Source organism: Solanum stenotomum, chromosome 5 (genome assembly GCF_019186545.1).
Source record: "Solanum stenotomum isolate F172 chromosome 5, ASM1918654v1, whole genome shotgun sequence".
NCBI lineage: Eukaryota > Viridiplantae > Streptophyta > Magnoliopsida > Solanales > Solanaceae > Solanum > Solanum stenotomum.
In genome coordinates, this window is record NC_064286.1 from 4,918,479 (window position 1) to 4,940,008 (window position 21,530).

The 21,530-nt window shown below is 31.0% G+C and overlaps 3 protein-coding genes across 3 annotated transcripts; 2 read left to right on the top strand and 1 right to left on the bottom strand.

The window, feature by feature from the left end:
• The first annotated feature begins 1,758 nt into the window (after positions 1-1,758).
• Positions 1,759-3,476, top strand: LOC125866278 (E3 ubiquitin-protein ligase RMA1H1-like). The gene is made up of 2 exons (XM_049546616.1): positions 1,759-1,902; positions 2,626-3,476. Exon 2 carries the CDS (start codon positions 2,664-2,666, stop codon positions 3,333-3,335), a length of 672 nt encoding a protein of 223 aa, XP_049402573.1. The 5' UTR covers positions 1,759-1,902; positions 2,626-2,663; the 3' UTR covers positions 3,336-3,476.
• A 4,198-nt stretch (positions 3,477-7,674) lies between these two features.
• Positions 7,675-9,306, top strand: LOC125865529 (E3 ubiquitin-protein ligase RMA1H1-like). The gene is made up of 2 exons (XM_049545726.1): positions 7,675-7,793; positions 8,523-9,306. Exon 2 carries the CDS (start codon positions 8,611-8,613, stop codon positions 9,199-9,201), a length of 591 nt encoding a protein of 196 aa, XP_049401683.1. The 5' UTR covers positions 7,675-7,793; positions 8,523-8,610; the 3' UTR covers positions 9,202-9,306.
• Positions 9,307-9,576: 270 nt separating this feature from the next.
• Positions 9,577-12,740, bottom strand: LOC125865040 (uncharacterized). The gene is made up of 4 exons (XM_049545193.1): positions 11,018-12,740; positions 10,599-10,871; positions 9,925-10,044; positions 9,577-9,846 (listed from the first exon to the last, which is right to left on the bottom strand). Exons 1-4 carry the CDS (start codon positions 12,146-12,148, stop codon positions 9,790-9,792), a joined length of 1,581 nt encoding a protein of 526 aa, XP_049401150.1. The 5' UTR covers positions 12,149-12,740; the 3' UTR covers positions 9,577-9,789.
• Between the last annotated feature and the right edge of the window lie 8,790 nt (positions 12,741-21,530).

The following is a 21,530-nucleotide window of genomic DNA, read 5'->3' on the forward strand; positions in this document are numbered from 1 at the left end:
TCCATTTTCAGCTTCCATTTTAACTAAGTTAAATTTCAGTTTGTGAATAAAGATTTAGCAAAGTGAGGAAAAACTGTTTTTAAAATTTAATAATAAACCCATACATGAAATTTAATATTTGTGGGCAAGTGAATTGAAAAAGAGTAATAAAAGGTTATCTTGATAATTTGCGAGGGAGATAATTTCTTTAAATTAAGCTAAAAAATTTATTTGGACTAGCGAAAATCATTTATTAGGCAAAACAAAAAAGGAAGAAAGTAATCGTGATATTTTTTTTTTTGTAAAGAGTTTTTTTCAGTGGTGCACATATCTAGTGAAGAGTTGGTGTGCGTGCAGATGTTTCTACAAAAGGGTAGGGGTATTTAGAGAAGACAATCGAAGGGTAGCGGGTGTTTTCTGTACAAGTGTTTAAGTGAAATATCGTGTCAATTTTAGGGGGTCATCGATGAGTTAGGCTATAACTTGATCTAATTTGTTTCAAATTTGTAGCTACTTCCTTTTAATTAATCATAGAATTAACACAAATAATTTTTTAAATTAAGGCGGCTTCTCAAATATTGGAAGCCACTAGGAACACAGTCTTTTTAGAACATAGTTTTGATGTTGCAATTTAATCAACGCGTAATTATTGATCTTAATATTTATTAGTCAAAATCAAGAAAGTAAGTGTAAAGTAGGATACTCGTTTATTTTGTATAGTTAATTAACAATAGTAGTGTTTATATTTATTAATTATTGAGAATCAGAGTATGTTTAACGTTTCGGAAATTGCTAAATAGCGTATTATATTATACACCAACCAATGTGAAAATGAAAAAGAAGAGGTCCCACAACACTAAAAAAAATAGTTAATAAAAAAAAGTTCTAAATTAGAATAAAGAAATTGGGTGATAAAACTAATAACTTACCAACATAGGTTGTGGTGCACTGGTGGGAGTGTTTCATCCTTAACCAGCGGTCTTGGGTTCGAGTCCTAGGTATGGAAAAAATTCTATTGGGAGAGGCACCCCCGAATGGGCCTTGCAGAGCGCGATTCAAATTTAATCGGAGCTCTAATGTGAGCTTCGAACACCGTGTAGAAATAATAAAAAAAAAGACTAATAACTTGACTTTAATATTATATACTAATTGGGTGAAATATGTAAGGCCCTTATAAGTAGGTGCTAGTGGTTGGTGATATTCAAAGTAGTAAAGGTAAATTAAAAAACAAATATTGGGCAAAGGTGAGTAATAATTAAATGGGGTATGACATATTTGTAACACATTAATGATTTTCTTTAAAGAGGTTCCAAATATGAAAGAAGCATACCCACAAAAAAAGTCAGAAAAAAATCGACATTTACTATATATACTTAAAAAGGTTATTTCAATCAATAATCATATACATTCAAAAAGGGTTCATCGCCTCCGACCTAACAGACATTGCCCCAATCTCTACCTCCATAATGTAGAAATAAAATATGTGTAAATTCTACTCTCTTCTATTGAATAATATGTGATTATGACTATTTGATCCTTATCCCAAACATGAATGACTAGTTACTGTTTTTGTTATTTTATTATCAAGTAAAATCCAAAAAATGGAAAAATCCAAATATACAAAAAAAAAAAAAAATGTCCCACAAAGAGCGTGTCATAGTCATTACCACGTAGGCCAACAAAGTCATCTTATCCAAAACAAATTTGATAACTTAAGTTTCTATTCCAAAAGTTTTCTTGTAAAATTTTATTTTATATTTTTCCTATACATACAACTCCTGTATCTATAGGTGCATATTTTGTAAAGCACTATATATATTAAAGCCACCCCCAAATTACCTCATTCTATTTTCACTTTGCTTCACTTTGATTGGGAGTTCTGAAAAATCAACAGTTAAAAGGACAATCTTGATTTGTATTCAGGTAATTATATTGAAAAAAGATTAGACCTTTTTGTGGTTTCTTCTTTGTTTTTCTTATCTGGAGTTTGTGAGATTACATTGGGTATGTTGTTGAAAAGTTTTGAGGTTTTATTTATGTATTTTGATTGAAAGATTGGAGCTTTTTGTGGTTTAGTTGGTGTTTTGAAAAGTTTTGAGGTTTTATTTATGCATTTTGATTGAAAAGATTGGAGCTTTTTGTGATTTTGTTGGTGTTTTGAGGTTTTCTTGATGTATTAGATTGAAAAAGATTTGAGCTTTTTGTGGTTTTCTTGATGTATTAGATTTGAAAAAATTAGAGCTTTTTCTGATTCAGTTGGTGTTTTTGAAAACTTTTTGAGGTTTTCTTGATGTATTTTGATTGAAAAGATTAGAGCTTTTTGTGGTTCAATTGATGTTTGATAAGTTTTATACAGAAATTGGGATTTTTTGTTTTCAATTTTTCCCCTATTAGAGAAAAAAGATTCAGTAGCTCAGATAGAATTAATGCAGTTTTTGTACATTGTAGTTATGCAGACTTATACTGTAATGTCTCTTGGGATTGAATGTCTTAGGTGAAATGCCGATAGTTGCGTGACTTTTTAGTTATAAAATAAGGTCGAGTGACTCTTTGAGATAAAAAGTTGTTAGTTGAGTGACCGTAGTTGTATCTAATTAAGGTCATGGATTTCTAATCGTTTTCCCTCTTGGCATTTGTTTTCTATAGGCACTAGAAATCAACAAAACTACATCAAGAAACAAGATATGGCGTTAGATCTTCATTTCCAAGAACAGATAACAGAGAGTACCTTTAACGAATGTTGTAGTAGCCCCTTACAGAAATGGAAGACGTTGGATGATGAGCGTGATGAAGACAATCGCGCTAGTGGTTTTGACTGTAACATATGCTTGGATGTTGTTAAAGATCCCGTAGTTACATTTTGCGGTCACCTTTATTGTTGGCCTTGTATCTATAAGTGGATTCAATTCCAGAGCGCCTCGGATCATCAAAAGCTACTATGTCCTGTTTGCAAAGCTAAAGTTTCACAAAAAGAGTTGATTCCGCTCTATGGTCCTGGCCAAGCAACAAAACCATCTGAAGACGACGTTACAAGTAAAGGCATGGTCATACCACAAAGGCCTCTGAGGCCAAGATGTAGTGGGGATCATACACTGATGGCAACTACAAATTCACTTCCATCGCAACAACTTAACCATCGACAACAGCCACATTCAAGAGGTTACATCGCCTCACCACCCGTGATTGGTGAAGTGGTTTATGCACGAGTTTTTGGAAATGCATGTCCAAACTCGTATAACCTTGCAGGAAACACGAGTTTGAGAATGAGAAGGCAGCTATTACACGCGGATAGATCACTTGGCAGATTATATTTCTTCCTCTTCTGTTGTGTATTGGCATGTCTTCTCTTGTTTTGATCACTTTTCGCGCTACATTGCGTGTAATTTGTATATATGTGTACCTTATTAGATGCTGAATATACGAGCTTCGCTCAATGTAACATGTCTTCGAAGCTTTTTATGTTCTTGATTCTGGCTAATAATACACAAAAAATTTTTACCATAAAGTGTGCCATTAACAACCAAAAGATGCTACCTTTCTTTGTTCTTTGGTCTTGGTACTACTACTGCAATAACATATTCAGTATAATCTTATTTGTCGAAGGGTAGAGTGTATGCAATAATGCAAACCTTACCCGGGTGATGGAGAGGTTTGTTACAAATAGATCTCGGCTCAAGTACAAGTATATCAAAACAACAGAAGTGAAGAGACCATGGCAATATACTAGAGATATCATACTAACATTTTGAAAGAAAAAAAGAAATAATAACTACAACATAATAATACTATAATTGAAGTAAAAGAAACAACATATAGTAACAGAAATAAAAAGAACAAGTAAATAATTTGTGTCTTTCGTAGCTTCCTATCTAAGGTCATGTCCTTGATAAGTCAAAGTTGTGTCATGTCCTGTCTAATTACCTTTCCCACACACTTCCTTGGCCTACTTCCACCTCCCCTAAAACCATTCAAAGCCAACCTCCACGCTGGGACATTAGTACATTTCCTATTCACATGTTCAAACCGTCTCATTACAATCACTTCAACAGTTTGTGTAGTTATCTAAAATGTCATAGGATGTTAATTTTGAGTTTGTTGGTTTGACATGAAAACTTTGCTTCTGTTGCAAAAATCTGTCTCAATCTAAAGAAACAAAGGATAATAAAAAAAAAAAAATACTCTGTCCATTTTTATTTGTTTGTCTTGTTTTGACTTGATACGAAGTTTAAGAAGGTAATAATATTTTTGAATCTTGTGGTCTTCAATTAAAAAAAAAGTGAAATGTATCAAATTGTCAATTAAGTTTTTGGTTTTAAACATGTCAGGTTGAAAGTTGAAATTAACAATTTGTTAAAAAAGAAATGTTATAGGGGACAAAGTGAGAGTTGTCTCTTTGGCGGATAAGATAAAGGAAGAATAAGATGATTCAGATACTATGAAGAGGAGGTACGTGGATACGCCAATTAGGAGGTAGGCAAAAAAAACATGGAAAGGTAATTAATAAAGACATAATGCAGTTTCAGATTATATGACCCTAGATAAGAAGGTATAAAGGTCAAAGATCAGAGTAAAATTCGATAGGTAGCCGAGTGTAGTCGTCCGTTAGGTGGCCTCTCAAAAATTGGAAGCCACTAGGAACACAGATTTTCTAGAACACAGTTTTGAAGCTGCAATTTAATTACAGATCTTAGTAATAGTATTTATTAGTAAAAAAAACAAGAAAATAATTACAAGTGTAAAATACTTATTTATTTTGTTTAGTTAATTATTACAGAGAGTCAGAGTATGTCTATTAACGATTAGGAAACTGCCAAGTAGCCCCATAAAACTAAAATGTGGTGAATTAAAGAAAACCTTAAATTAATATTAAAGAAATTGGGTGATAAAGACTAATAACTTCACTTTAATACTTAATTACACACTAATTGCCAGGTTGGATAAGGTCTTAGCTGAAAAATTAAGGTATGACTTCAATGACTCGACACCTAATGTGGTGTTCGCGGGTCGGTTTGGATCGGTTATTGGTCAAAATCAAAATCAAACCAACTTAATCAATTTTAAAATTATCAAAACCAAACCAAACCAAATATAATATACATTTATTGGTTTGGTGGTTATCGGTTTCGATTTGGTTTAGTATGGTTATTCGGTTTTTAACCATACAAAAAAATAAAAGAAACAATTCATTCAAAATGTGAAAAAAGTGACAACAATCCATTCAAAACGAAAAATAGTTAGCATGACTAAAATTACTGAATTTACTATTAATAAAGCTTTAAATTCACTATTTTGGCCTAGAAGGAAGAGACAATAACATTTTCAGACCCACAAAGAATTGTCATAGACACTCATATACATGAAATCAATAAGATAAATGTTTTCACCATGTACATTTTTGCTTTCAATAAGTAAATTATAAAGATTTTTTTATGAAAGCATATTTAAGATCTTTAAAATTGTTTATAAAAATAATATATTAAATATGTATATTAAAATATATGTATATAATTTAGCGGTTCAATTTGGTTATTTCTTCAGTTTTTTCGAATAAAAACCAATAACCAAAACAAATACTATTGGTTTTCAAAAATCTAAAACCAAACCAAATCATACCCAAATAAAATCGGTTTATTTTATCAGTTTGGTTCAGCTTTTCGATTTGGATTGATTTTTATCCAAACCATGAACATCCCTACCTAACATCATGGGCGGATCAAAAGATTATGACGGATTTGAGCTTTGAGAACAGCTATTTGTATAAATGTAAAGTACATAAGGTTGTGTAAAGATGGAAGAAAATTATATTTTTCTTTAAGAAAAGTTAAAACATTTATGGTAATACTTTGACTTTCTTTTAAGAGAAGAATAATAATCAAATAAAGTAAGAAAATTAGGACAAAACTCTAACAGATCTTTAATGCCTCAAAGCTTTAATTTCTCTGTTATAAAAATGCATTATATATTTTTTTAGACCGACTAAAAATAATAGGGAAAATTAGCAAATTAGTCAAAATTGCTAACATAATTAGCTAAAATATCTACACTTTAAAATAATTATCAAAAATGTCATTATGTCATTATTTTAGCAAATATAATGTATCCTAACATAATTAATTTACTATCCTTTTATTTCTCAAATCAGACCCTTATTTACCTAGTTTGACTTCACTATCAGTTAAAAGAAAAAAAAAACCCACATTTCAATCTTCTCTCTTTAGGTTTTTACCTCAAATCTCTCTACTTTCTCTCTATCGTTTCCACCATTGTTATCTCCTATACTTGTTTAAGAAATTTCTTCGAAATTAATCCATTTTTTAAAGAAATTTCTTTAAGTCATTCGTAGCATTAACATTTTGTAGCAGTTTATTCTGCTAAGGCATCATTTTAAGGTTATGAAGTAATGATTTATCTTTAAAAAATGTGTGAAATTTATGAAGCTATTTGGTTTATCATGTTAAGGTTCTGAAGTTTGGGAGGGACAGTATCACATTTTAAAATATATATGTGTTCATTATATAGGAATTTATCCTAATTGCATATGTGAAACAAATTTTTTATTTTATTTTGCTCATTTTGTATTTTGAATATTTCCTTGTATATCCAATAGTATGTATTTAGATTTGATTTTGTATTCTTTCTAATGGTCTACCATTAAGTTTTGTGTTTATTTTTGATTTCGTATTCATTCTCAATTCTAAATAACCAAAATACAATTCATTTATGTATTCATTATATAGGTATTCATCCTATTGCATCGTAAAACAAATTTTGTATTTTATTTTACTCATTTTGTATTTTCAATATCACTTTGTATACCATATAGTTTGTATTTAGATTTGATTTTGTATTCATTCTCAATTCTAAATAATCAAAATATAGTCTATTTACATATTCATTATATATATATACACTAATTGCATTAGTAAATAGATTTTGTATTTTATTTGACTCATTTTGTATTTTCAATATCACTTTGTATACCAGATAATTTGTATTTAGATTTGAATTTGTATTTGTCCTAATGGTATACAATCAGGTTTTGTATTATATGGTCTAACTTTTCAATTGAAATGAGTATTTATCGTGCTCAGTTTGTATTTCATTATCACTTTATATTCCATAAATACATAGATCCGACTACTTTCATCCAAAATAAATAAATAATCGACACTTAAAAGATTTGTGACCATTTTTTATTTTCTTTGATAATTTGAACTTTTAAAGAAATCAATGGAATTCTATTTGAAATACCAATTGATTAATTCAAAATTTTGTTATCCAACGAAAAGTGACGCAATCTACAAAAACTGAACTTCAGAACAATGGTAAACGACTTTTGAAAGAACAAGAGAGAGATGGCACTTCGTATTTTTTCAATTGCAACTTGTTAGAGATTTAAGTGATTTTTATTTTTTTTGAAATATTTTCTCCCATGATTTTCGCCAATATGTTGTTGAAGATTTGTATTTTTTCAAATTAAATAAATACAAAAGTTAGCTCTATAACAAATCAAAATATTGACATTTTAAATAAATATTGAAAGTGTTGACAAGAGGTCCTATTAGATGCTAAAATATTATTGTTTTGAAAATTTTCCCAAAATAATATCATATAACACTGGCTTTAATCATATTTGAAACATGGCCTAATGGGGAAATATATACTACCAAAGTGTCATACTCATTAGCACACCATTTTTCTTTTATGACTATTTTTAGCCCCTCCATTCTTTTGGGGGACTTTATATCAATCAACATGAGATTAAAGTGTTTTTTCTTTTGAGTGGGATATTCTGATGTTTGTATCCAGTTGAGGTATCTTCCTTTTTCCTTCTCTGTGTCTATATTTCTAATTCACTTATGGAGTGTATTTTATTGAAAAAGATTAGATTTTTTTGTGGTGTATTTTTGAAGAATGCAACATGAGTACGGAATATTTTTTAAAAGTCTGAGCAATATAGATTTCTATTGTGCCTGAAGTATCATATTTTAGGTTTTTGCTTTCTTGGAAATTGGGGGGGAAGGGGTTATTTTGTTGTTGTTTCTAATGACTAGTGAGATATTGTCTGTTTTGGGCTAAATCTGAATGATTTTTGCCAAAATGCGTCACACCATTAAGAGCTTGGCTTCAATTAGTATCTCTGCACTCCAACTTTCGATGTGCTCAAGTAAACACTTAAACTTGTATAAAATTGAATAAGTAAACACACGTGTTGTTACATGGCATAAGTTTCTCAAGTTTTATCTACAAAGATCCCCTCAGTTTCTAAATTTTATGCATAAGTTTCTAGTAGTTTTTCTTATAGTTGTGATATCAGTTTATTTGGTGTTTTATGATGTACGTTAAGCTCTTGTTGGATGGAATGGGGGGTAAAAAGCATATGTTTAAGTATGTCCGAGTTGCACCCGTGTTGGATCCTCCAAAAATGCAGTATTTTTTGGAGGATCCAACACACACTTGATGATATTTTTTAAGAGCTTTGACTCATTTTATCCATTCTGTGTTGTATTGTGATCCTGGAATCTATTCATATATTTCTACAGGCATTAGCAATCAAGAAGAATGAGATGGTCCTAGATCTTCATTTGCAACAAGCAAATAGAAGAAGGTACCCCCTTAGAGAAGTCGAAGATGTTTGATGATGAACGTGAAGGAGGCTATCTCTCTCGTGGTTTTGAGTGTAACATTTGCCTGGATCTTGCAAATGATCCAGTGGTTACCTTGTGTGGTCACTTGTATTGCTGGCCTTGCATCTACAAATGGATCCACTTACATAGCATCCCTTCCGAAAATCCATCTCAACGCCACCCACAATGCCCTGTTTGCAAGGCTGATGTTTCAGTAAGAAGCATGGTTCCACTCTATGGCCGCGACCAAGCTACAAAAACATCTGAAGATGAAGTTCAAGCTAATGGTATGGTCATACCAGAAAGACCTGGGATTGATTCACATCCACCTCAACAACTCCATCAGTCAAATACAACCAGGATTGGTGGCACGACAACAAATATGTTACATCCCTTGATTGGTGAAACGGCTTATGCAGCACGCGTTTCTGGAAACTCATCACCAACATTGTATCCATATCCAAACGCGCATCATCTAGTAGGCAGCACTACTTTGAGAATGAGAAGGCAACAATTGCAAGCTGATGATAAATCACTTCGCAGAGTACATTTTTTTCTCATCTGTTGCGTAGTGTTATGTCTTATCTTGTTATGATGATAAAGACTTTTTTTTCTGCTGTAACTTTGTAAGAAATATGAATAATGTACTACACAAAACTATTTGTATCTGGATCTTCAATAATAAACCAATGGAAGACTCTCTACTCCTGACTTGAAACATAAAATTTCTTACTATAGTGAATTATTGGCCTGTGCTTTAAAATGGTTTCCGCATAAAGTTGTTGCTGGAGCATTGAAAATGTTAAATGAAACTATTCAGCAATACTCTATGCAGACAGCTTGTTTCTCAACACCCTGGGATTCACAAGAGAGATTTGAACTCTTCTCACGGCGGCACCTAACAATTTACGCTGTCTCACACCTGGGAAGAAGCATGATATATGAATCTTTACCAAATAAGGAGTACATCTGAATTGAAAATCATGTCTTCTCATATTACACATTCATCTCTAAAGTCTGTACACACTACTATAGTAACCAATAGTTTCATCAGACCCATGACATTTACAAAAGGTTAATATCAACGGAAAGACTAAGTTCTACACATAACAGTAGTAAAGACTCATTCCACACATATCACAGTTGTGAATGCTCGTCAGTGTGATACATCAAAAATATAGCCTCAGCTTGAAACATTGGCGCGATAAAAGTGCAGCAATTTGAGTGGTGATACATATTCCTGCAAAACAAAAAGCATAGTAAGATCCCTAAGATCAATCCCCCTTCTTTATGTAGACATAACCTCTAATATTCCAACCTGGAGAAGATCATCATGCTCAGGGGGTAAATCGAAACCCGTTGAGCAATTTTGCAACACCTCAGGATTCTTCATCCATGCTTTTCGTGCATCACTCAGTTTAATTTTGTGCCTGTACACCTGAAAATCAAGCTAAAGATATAAGCTAACAAGTACTAATAACTTCAGTCACATCCACTCATAGTCAAAACACTGCACTCAAATGAGTCTAATATGGCAACACGACAGGTTCAAGTCTAAATGACCCTTTAGGCCCCACATCATCTGTTGGTTTGATGAGCCAACAGGACTCTCATAAATGGGCACTTAGAGATATTAGATATAACTAGCATATCTGAGGATTACTACCAAGAAATAAACTGGCACTACTTCCCAATTCACATAACTAATACAGGAACAGGGAGTATATTCTGTTAGTGAATGTAAGAAGAATTAGCACATGGAAGAAACAGAAAATGTAAATGAATTAAATAGCATTACTGTGGTGATCAACAGGTAAACAACCAAGTGGGAAAAGACGCATATAAATGTGGTGATCAACAGCTATCCAAGCAAGTGGGGGGAAAAACACATCTATTTTGGTTTCCCCTTCCCTTTTTATTTTTTGTGTGTGTGTGAGGGTGGGCGGGCAAGGTGGAAAGAGAGGAATGGCAACTTGCAGGTTGTTTGCAAACCTCAGAAAGTGAGACAGGAGGCTTCTCCAGCTCATCTCCCTCAATGATGATACCAGTGCCCTGGCATTCTGGACAGAACACTGAGTTGATCCGTCTCACTGATTTTATCTCATCTTCCTTCTCTTTTGCATTGTGTTTGGTTCCAGTCTTCCTCTTAGATCTTCGTTTTGCTTTTGTTTCCATTTTTGGTTCGTCAACAGGTTTCATATAGGTTTGCAATTCACATTGAAGTATCCAATGAATGAGGCAAGATACGTGAAACAAATGAAATGCCTGTATTGACACAGGATTTGAATGAGCATGAATTGTAGTAATAAGTAATGGATCTCTGTTAAGGCTCCAAAAGTGGAGAAACAAATATACAACACAATAATAACAAATATCATATGGAAAAAACACCAAAGCAGAGCAGTGTTTACCCCTGTCAAATTTCTACTGCTGCACATAAGTTTTCCAGATTTCCAGCTCAGAAGAGTTGCCACATCCTTACCAGGAAGCATTTTCTGTTGACAGATATCACACATTCTCTCGGAAGCCACTCGCTGCTGTTTCCTCAACTCTCTCCTCATAGTTTTGCTGGATATAATTCTTGAACTCACTAGTTGATCATCACATGTTCCCAATATCAGTTTCATATTTGAGCTATTTGTTGATTGAGATTCTTCCCCGGACGAATCACAATGATTACTAAGAGACTCACTGAAATCCTCGGGGTCTGAAAATGACTTCCTCTTCCTCTTTCCAGTACCACTGGTTTCCTCAGATTCTGAATAAGGACTGGAAGGGAGCAAAAATCTGTCATCAAGTAACGGTTTCCTACCCAAATTATAGTTATAAGGAAATGTAACAACTGCAAAATCATGATCTGGAACCACAGAGGTATCCATATCATCAGAATCCTTCTTTGCCAACCATTCACACCATATTCTACGAATTTTTTTTGAGTCAATGCCACGAACACTAATACGAGCAGCAATTTTTCCAATACCAATATGCTTCACTTCTAGATCAGATAACTCGTCTTTACACAACACACCCGGAATAACCAAGTACTCACTCTCTCCATTACCAGTTAACTCACTATCCAGCAGGCCGTACTCATACTCGGAAACATATGTATCCCCATTATGTCTCAAGTTGTCATCACACTCAACAATAGCAAGGCTACTTTCATCTTCAAGACAAGTGTCAACCAGTCTGCTTTTCCCAACATTCACATTAGGTGAGTGCTTATCTTGCTTATCTTGCTCCGGATCATTAAAGAAAAGTACACCATCATTGAAGGGCCAAGGATTAGGTTTCAATAATGTGGCTTTAGCAGCAGCAAGCATTTCAGTATGGAGATTACCTTTCAAATGATTAAACAGAACAGAATCGCTATAACATGGAGAATGACATAGCGTGCAGAAAAAGACTAGCCTCTTCCCATCCTCTCTAAGCTCAACATATATGTGCCCTTGAGACCTCACATTCTGCAAAGTTCTCCTCACTAATTGCTCTTTCAAGTTACCACCGCTCGTCCTCGGGAAATCTAACTGCCTACCCGCCATTCAATCAATTTTCCAGTTTCAACTCAGATAACAACTTCTTAAAAATGATCTACAGGTCTCTTAAAGTGTCTTAAATCTTTCAAGCAGTACTCTGAACAACAAAAGCCAACAGATCTCTGACCAGATTTTCAAAATTGTCCATACAATCACAGAAATCACCAAACGCGGCCAAAATTTTCAGAATTTTCGCATGAAATACAACAACGAAATAACCACTTTTCACGAATTACGCAGAATTATCAAACAGAGAATTCAGAATTCACAACAACCTTCACGAAATTCCACACCAAATCTTCAAATTCAGCTTCAGTCCGTACGAATCAAAACAGATAAAACGTAAAATGCGATCAACCCTAACAAAAGATTTAACAAACCCTAAACTTACAACTTCGAGGTGTACTCGGTATTGTAGGTATCTTCGTGAACCGCGTAACTCCACGATTTTTAGCAGCGCATCTTCCAGAAGAAACCTCAGAAATCAACGCAAGCAAACACGAATCCTCCATTTTCATCTCCATTAAAAAAATCAAAAAAAAAAAAAGAAAAGGAAGAAGGGCACCGAAACAACAACAACAACTAGAAATCAGAATCAAACAAGTCGAAACAGAGATTGCATATACAGTGTATATATATGTATATGTATAGGTAGAGAGAGAAACTGTAACAAGGAAGGTTCTAGAGAGAGAGAGGAGGAGGGAAGAAGAAGAGGGAATCGTGAAAATTTTAACTAAATTTTGGTGAATATCTATATTTATATGGTTTTAAAAATGGGTGGTAATCCTATACTTCTCGGTGCACAGTAAAAGCATGTTCCAAACTTTTATAATAACCTGATACGATAATATAATGAAATTTAAAAAAGATGTATAATATACCTAGATCTTATCGCTTCCTCATAAAAGTACAGTAAATTCGAATATCCATATCTTCCAAATGGGTATTTGAGAAACCTACAAGAAGGAAGAAGAATAACAAAATAGATGGATATTCGACAAATAAAATACGATGATAGATATCAAACAACGAAAAATTTGCTAGTGTGATGATGTAGCTAAATCTGTGATAGAGATGATAAACGGTTAAGATTATTAGTTGTAGATATAGGATTAATATGTAGTGTGTAGTTAATTTTGGTAACGGAAGGAAGATTCTTGGGATCTTCTAAATAAGCATGGGAAATAATTTAATTTTTTTTCTGTCATTTTTAAATATTTATATTGTTTAACAATTTCACACGTAAGCTAATTGCCAACTGGCTGAAAAAATAAATAATAAATTATTTTAGTATATGATTGATATGATCATTGACATTTAACTAAAAATTTCGATATCGAACTTAGAAAAAAAAAATCGTAATATGAAATGGCTTAGTTATCGATAGGTTAGTAAATATCCGTTAAGGTTATCTTACTTAAAAGTGTCAATACACATTTATTGGCACATAAAGATTTTTTTTTAGTTTATTATAAATTTCTATAGATTTGTTTTATTGTTTTACTATTCTCTTACCGTTAAAGTGAAGTTATTTTTACCCCTGCCGTTACTAATTTCACCATATATACCCCTCATTTGACGAAAAGCCTCAAATCAACTTAAATTAACCAGAATCTTAAAAAAACGACCCGTTACCCATTTTTAAACCCATGCCCGACCCTCTAATACTTAACCCAAGAGATGAACAAAGGGAAAATAGGGGAGGAAGAAGCAATAACTTCAACCTTTGTTTTCCCATTTTTCCGACCAGCCTCTCCTCTCTATGCTGCTGTCCAACCACCAAACAATCACCCCTAAACGACCCCATTTTTTCCGTTTTCACAGTCACCATCACCCACTTTCTGGCCGGCGACCAAACCCACTTGAAACCAATCTACTCCGGCGGAAAACAATTTGTAAACCACCTCACAACCAGACACCAACTCTGGCGAACTAGACCACCTTTTACTGCCTCTTTTCTCCAGCCTAAATGTCACCAGTAAACACCCAAATCGACCCCACTGGTCGACTTCCCTCAACCCATCTTCCTCCTCCAACCAGAAACTCCAGTGAACCACATCGAAAACACCTCCAAACAACCGCCACTCACCTCCAAATCGCCAGAAATCACCACCCCAAAACAACCCTTTCTGCCGCCGCCTCATCAACACGGAAAAACCATCGCGAACATTCTCAACTCCATGAGCTCATGAAACCCAACAACAACAAGCAACCACCATCGTTGTTGTTTCTCTTCCCTTCCCTTTCACGATTTTGTTTGTTTTGCAGATCTGCATTTTCAGCGAACCAGAACTCATTAGCCCTCCAACTCAACAACGTCAATTAACTCCGTCAAAAATTACTTTCTTTTATTGTTTTGCTCTTTTTGTTGTTATATTTTATTGCGTTTCAGGTGAATTATTTGACTCTCATTTCAAACTCCGACCATCTTATTGTTTTTTAATGATTTTTAGTTATTAATAATTTTTGGGTGAACATTGTTCTTTCTTTCAATTTGTGTTATTCCAAATGTAACAGTATTAAGCACTTGGGTGATGCTTTGTTTTATTAATTCCCATGTTAAAAATGAAATGATGAAATTGTTCCAAAAAAAAAATCGAGCAAAGTACCTCCGACGATTTCAGCAGTAAGTTTTTTAATGGTGGAAGGAGATGAAGAAGATTAAACAAATGGGTTTGTGGTTTTAATTGAGTATGAATTAATTTGGTTTAGTGGATCAGGTTTGGATTAAAAGAGAAACGGGTCATTTTAATTGAAATTGGGTAACTTTGGTTGATTTGGGGCTTTCCGTCAAATGAGGGGTATATATGGTGAAATTAGTAACGGCAAGGGTAAAAATAACTTCACTTTAACGGTAAGGGCATAATCAACCAATAAAACAAAGTTGAGGGGTATTTTTGACCCTTTTCCCATATAATTATAATTTGCTCCTAGACTCGATAAAAGTTGCTATGAATACAATCTCAGATTATTGGGAAGAAAAAAGTAATACTAGCATTTAATATAGATGACAACACAATAGCTTGAGCACAAGACTTTTTATTTGCTTTTACGCTGTATTTTTAACTTTAATAAATCTTATATAACGTGAATTTAGATTAATTGAAATGTTAACCCCTATAACAAAGCATGAACATGGATATTTTCTTACTTAATTAAGAAGACTAGCCACAATAATTTGTGATAGCGTCTTTCGGATAATCCTAGCATCTATTCAAAATAAATAAATTTTTGACACTTTTTTATTGTTTTAAATAATGAATCTTTTAAAGCTCAAATATGTATTAATTTTATTTTTTTTGAGTATGATGTTAAAAAATGCACATGATCCATGATACATTTCTTCTTCTATTTGAAAGACTACCAATCATAATTAATTTAGAATTACATAAATACGTGTAATTATATGTGTGTTATAATCCCCAAATCATACGTAAGGTTTTTTTTTTCTAGCATCCCATTGCTGAAACAAGAAGATGTTTTATATCTTGGTTTAAAAGACCAAAATCACAAATGGTGTTCATGGATTTAAGTATGTTTTCATACCTAGTTTTATGTTCATGATGATTTGTCATGATATACGGGTGTGAAAAAGACAATAGTTTCCGTCTTATAAGTTTTATTTGGTCATAATCTGAAATCATGTTCCTATCACAACTCCTTTATTCTAAAAATATAAATAGGGGTCTTCATAATTCAGAAAAGGGACCAAGAATTCTAACAAGAAGCTAGTGAAAAGCTCGTGGATCAAAAATCACAAATTTCTCTACAAGCTACAAGTACAAGAATTCAAGTATTCGAGTTCAAGAACGATCAAGATCAATACCAACGGATTCAAGAACAAGCTCGAAGCCCTTGAATTCAAATAAAAGTCAAGATGAAGATAAAGCTCAAGTTCAAGTTCATCAAATATTCAAGAACCAGCTCTAAAGCCTTTGAATCCAAGATCAAGATCATCAAGTTCAAGTCCATATCAAGTTCATCAAATTCACAAATCAAGATCAAGAACAAAATTCAAGATCAAGCTCAAGAGCCCTTGAATTATATCTGAAAAGACGAAACAGAGGAATGATAGAGATTGTAACACTCGCACTTTGAAATCAACAAATACGATTATTGCATTATTTTCCAATCTTGATTATTGTTTTCTCAACGCAAATTTTATTGTCTACAAGATTTTTAAGGAAATCTTCAATCTTTGTTACAACAACATGTAAAAGTGTGGTCTGAAGAGGAGAAAAGATGTAAACATATTTTAATTCTATCTTCGTGAGGTAAGGAGAATTTTTTGAATTTATAGATTCTCAACTCAAAAGAAAAATATTCAATGCAAAATTATAAGAAAAGAGACAACAAAACAATAAGATATAAAACAAATATAACAACGGATAGTAATACACAACAAAAAATAAGAAACTATATATGCTATAACTAAATAAATATTGCTAAAAGAACAAGAGAAGGCTAGCTAGTGTGCATCGGTCGGTTCGGTTCAATTTTATGTATTATCGATTTGGTTTATCAGTTTTCGGTTTTTAAATATGTCAAACCAATAACCAAACCAGTACGATATTTTTTTATCGATTTTGGTCCTAACTGTTTTGTTTTCGGTTTAGCCAATAAGAAAATACTTATAAAATAAAATATATTACTTCTCTAATAAATTTAACGTGACAACACAATAATGTAACTTTACAAATGCTCATAAAATATAAGCAATAATAACAAACATCAATAAAACTATACAAGTGTAACATAAAAAGAAATTTAGAGGAATATGATTCTTAGTGCCAACTCCCACTCCACACCTCTTCAAGCATTATTCAACAACCTAAAAGATGAATATTCTATGGTTCTTCAAGAGAGAAATTTCAAGTCCTCCTTTATATATGATACTAGACATAATTGTCCGTGCTGGGATGGGCTTAATATCTGTTATTTTTTGTCTCACTTTATATGACATTGATAAAATTTAGAGAGTCAATTAAATTTTAATATAATTTTTAAATATTTTAAGTTATTAATTATTGTAATTTATAGTACTTTCACATAATTTTTAAATAATAGATGTTACTTTCCTTGTCCCAATATATGTAGCACAAATAGAATTTCAAAAGTCAATATGTTGTTAATTATTGAGATTTGCAATACTTTTTACGTAGTTTTCAAATTAAACATGCAACTTCTTTTGTTCCATTTTATGTGACATAAATAGATTAATTTTATGAGTCAATTGAATTTTTTATAAGCAATTGAATTTTATATATATATATATATATATATATATATATATATATATATATAATTTTTATTTTTATTTTTTTTTAATTATTATTTAAAATATTAATTATCACGATTTATAATATTTTTAAATTTTTTTTAAATATATAAAAAAATTTAAAAATAAAACAACAAATTAAAACGGAGGGAAAAAATAGACAAAAGTAATAGAAGTGTGGAACCACACAGGTGAAGCAGGCATGTTGACTACCTCCTGTGTGGTTATCCACACTTATAAATAAGTAGTAGATTTCAATTTAAAGAGTCAATTAAATTTGAATATGATTTTAAAATATTTTAAGTTGTTAATTATTGTAATTTATAGTACTTTTATGTAATTTTTAAATAATATATGTTACTTTCCTTGTCCCAATATATGTAGCACAAATATAATTTCAAGAGTCAATATGTTGTTAATTATTGAGATTTACAATACTTTTTACGTACTTTTCAAATTAAATAATACATGCAACTTCTTTTGTTTCATTTTATGTGACATAAATAGATTAATTTTATGAGTCAAACAAATTTTTTATAAGCAATTGAATTTTTTTTTATATATATATTTTAAAAAATATTAATTATCATGATTTATAATATTTTTTACGTAATTTTTAAATATATAAAAAAAATTAAAAATAAAACAAACAAATTAAAACAGAGGAAAAAAATAGATAAAAATAATAGAAATGTGGAACCACACAGGTGAAGCAGACATGTTGACTGCCTCTTGAGTGATTATCCACACTTATAAATAAGTAGTAGATATGATATGAAATGGGTAAATTATTATATTAATAATAATTATAAGTATGGAAATAATGAATTGATAAAAACTCACTCAAATCGAACCATAAACATTTTTACACCTTAGGTCTAAGCTATACTTTAGGTTAAAGTTGTTTTGTCCTAAAGTTACTTGAACTTGTAATTAGGGCCGTACAAAATTGAACCGAAAACTGAATCAAATCGTAAATCGAGTCAATTCAGAAAAAAAATCCGACTATATTTGGGTTGGTTTGATTTTAACTAAAAAAAACCAATCCGAGACCAAACCAACCCGACATTATATATATAATTTTAAAATTTTATTTTATACATAAAAATATTTACTGTGATATAATTTTTAAATATTTCTTATACTTTTTCATAGTTTTTATCTTTTAATATATTATTTCAAGTTTGAAACTTAGAATTATGAATGGGCCAATAAAGATTATAGTCCACATATGTTGGTAATTATAATAAAGCTTAAATCAAAATCAAATTAATACTAATGCAAAAAGGAAATCAATTCAACACTAAGAATGACAATAATATTGAATATTTGTTTTTTAATTTTACATTGGTTTAGACATTAAAATACATAATCTAATTTTAATTTCCTTTAATATTTAGTCATGTAACTAATACTTATTAAACTTAATTTTAGCATGATTTAGTACTTTTAAATTATGATCATTTTCATTATGACTTGTTAATTTGCAATATTTGTTTTACATGATTTCATTATTATTATTTTTGTTAGATATTTTAGTGTCATTAACCATATCATATTGTGTTATATTTTTAAGAAACATCTTAGATAGTTATATTTTGGTAGGACTAAAGAAATATTTGAAGTACAAGTAAATTATATGTTTGTATGAATACTTTACCGGAAAAATCCGAAACAACCCGAAAAACCTGAAAAAATCCGAAAAAACCCAAGTTTTATTGGTTTGATTTTTGAAAAATTCGAACCAACCCGACCATGTACACCCCTACTTGCAACAATGGGCTCCTAACAATTTTTTTTTGCTTTTCGCTATTATGTGCTTAGATAAAGTCAAATTTTGAAATTTATGATTATGAGTTTCTTATCAAATATATTACTCATTTTAATTACTGAATTCATGATTAAATATTTGTATACATTTGTTGAAATTTCTAAAATATATTTATATACAAGATCTAAGAAAAAATTATTGAATTAATTCGATCCTTATTTATTATAATCCGCTCCCGTACGCTAGCACACTTATAACATCCACACAAAAATCATACCTCACAGTGTAAGAGAGATTTCAAAATTGAAGAGGAATAAGAAAAATCACAAAATTTAAGATCAATAATTTCAAAAGTCATATAATCATATAAATATTTAAGTAACTTACATAAATCACAAAGTGTAAGGACCTAAATTACATTCCATCCCTACTCTTTTTCAATTTATAAAAATCCCTCAAAATTATTGCTATCTGAATACATAGCAAAGAAGTCGGATACATTAAATATGATACATTAAAACAAAATCAGTTAGACTTTTAAAGGAAAGAGAATATAAAATTGTTGTGAGTTCTCCAAATCACGCTAATCTAGTTAATTTCAATCTCTCCCAAATCTTAAAAGACTCAATCTAATAAAAATTCAAATTTTCTTCTCTCAATTCTCTTCCAAATCCGCTCAGATTCAATTCAAAATTTTAATTTTCTTCTCTCAATTCTATTCCAAATCCGTTTAGCTTCAAACAATTCAAATTTTCTTCTTTCAATTCTCACCCAAATCGTAATAGATTGAAAAAAGTCGAAAACAATAGCTGATTTTATTGGTATGCATATCTACACATTTAGATAATTAATACATTGGTCAATGGATCAATTAGCTAATTTTTGTCCATTGTTAATTGTGTTCTCGTGTTATAGTATCCAAGCTCCTCTTAAACGCTTATGCAAAGATGTTAAATTTCTCATATATTAGTGCCACCATATTTGGAAGGAAAAAATGAAAGGAATATTTTAAAATTCAGGCAAGGTGTGAATTTTGCAGTGAGAGGGGCAACATCACTTGATTCTGCCTACTTGTTGGACAACTGAATTGGTTAAAAAGATATGATATCTTCTTTTTGCAAATTTCCTTCAGGTAATTGCCTTGTGTCGTCCATGTTGGTGCTATGAAATTATATCATGTATATCCGCTATGCATTGAAACAACGTATAAAAAGGTTGAAGAGATACATAACTTTGATGGATACATATCTGTATGGTTATTGCTATGTATCATATACATTTAGTATAAATTCAAATGTACGTATCATGTCTAAAAAATTAGTGCATGATATATTACTATTTATGTATCTTATTTTGTATGGGAAATATTGTATTTTATAAAAAGAAACATTATACATATAATTATTCTAAATAACATTTTTTTGTGTGGGATACAAAAACAGTAGTGATCAGTTGATACATATAATGATATATGTAATAAAGTTTGAAAACTATTGAATTTGATATATATTATGTATCATGCACCTATCAAATAATTTGATACACAATACTTTAGCTACAAACATTAAGGTTTATGTATCAAGTGAATTTATTGAGATTAATACATTATTGTTTGGTAATTGTTATGTATCAGATACATTTAGTATGAATTTGAATTTACATATCATGCCTAAAAAAATAGTACATGATATATTATTATCTAAGTATCTTATTTTGTTTGAGAATTACTATATTTTATTTTATTTTAAAAACATTATACATGTAATTGTTCCAAATAACATATTTTTTGGTGTGTGATACATGACAAAAAAATTATGTATCAAGTACATTTATATTGAACATGATAAACACTAATAGAAGATTCAACAACATTAGAGTTAGATATCAATACCTTAAATATGAACATGATAAATTGCATAAAACAAAAGCTATTGTAGCAGTGATGTATCGGATCAATTAGGAGATTTCAAATTAATGTATCCAAAAAAAGAAAACTCATGGTTAGGAGATTTCAAATTAATGTATCCGAAAAAAGAAAAATCATTGTTAGGAGATTTCAAATTAATGTATCCAAAAAAAGGAATGGTGAGGGCAAAAAAGGAGATTTTTGATATTTTTTTAAATGATAGGAAAAATAAGAAAATATAATAATAAATGATGTATAGTTAGGTAATTTTTCCAATATTTAATTATATATAAGATTATAAATTTCAAAAATATTATTACTTTCTTTTTAAACATTTATATTCAGTCAAACTACAACAAACAAAATCATAGTAAACCATAAAATAAAATAGATAGTTCAAAATCAACTTTGTTCCATAGGAACACTAGAGAAA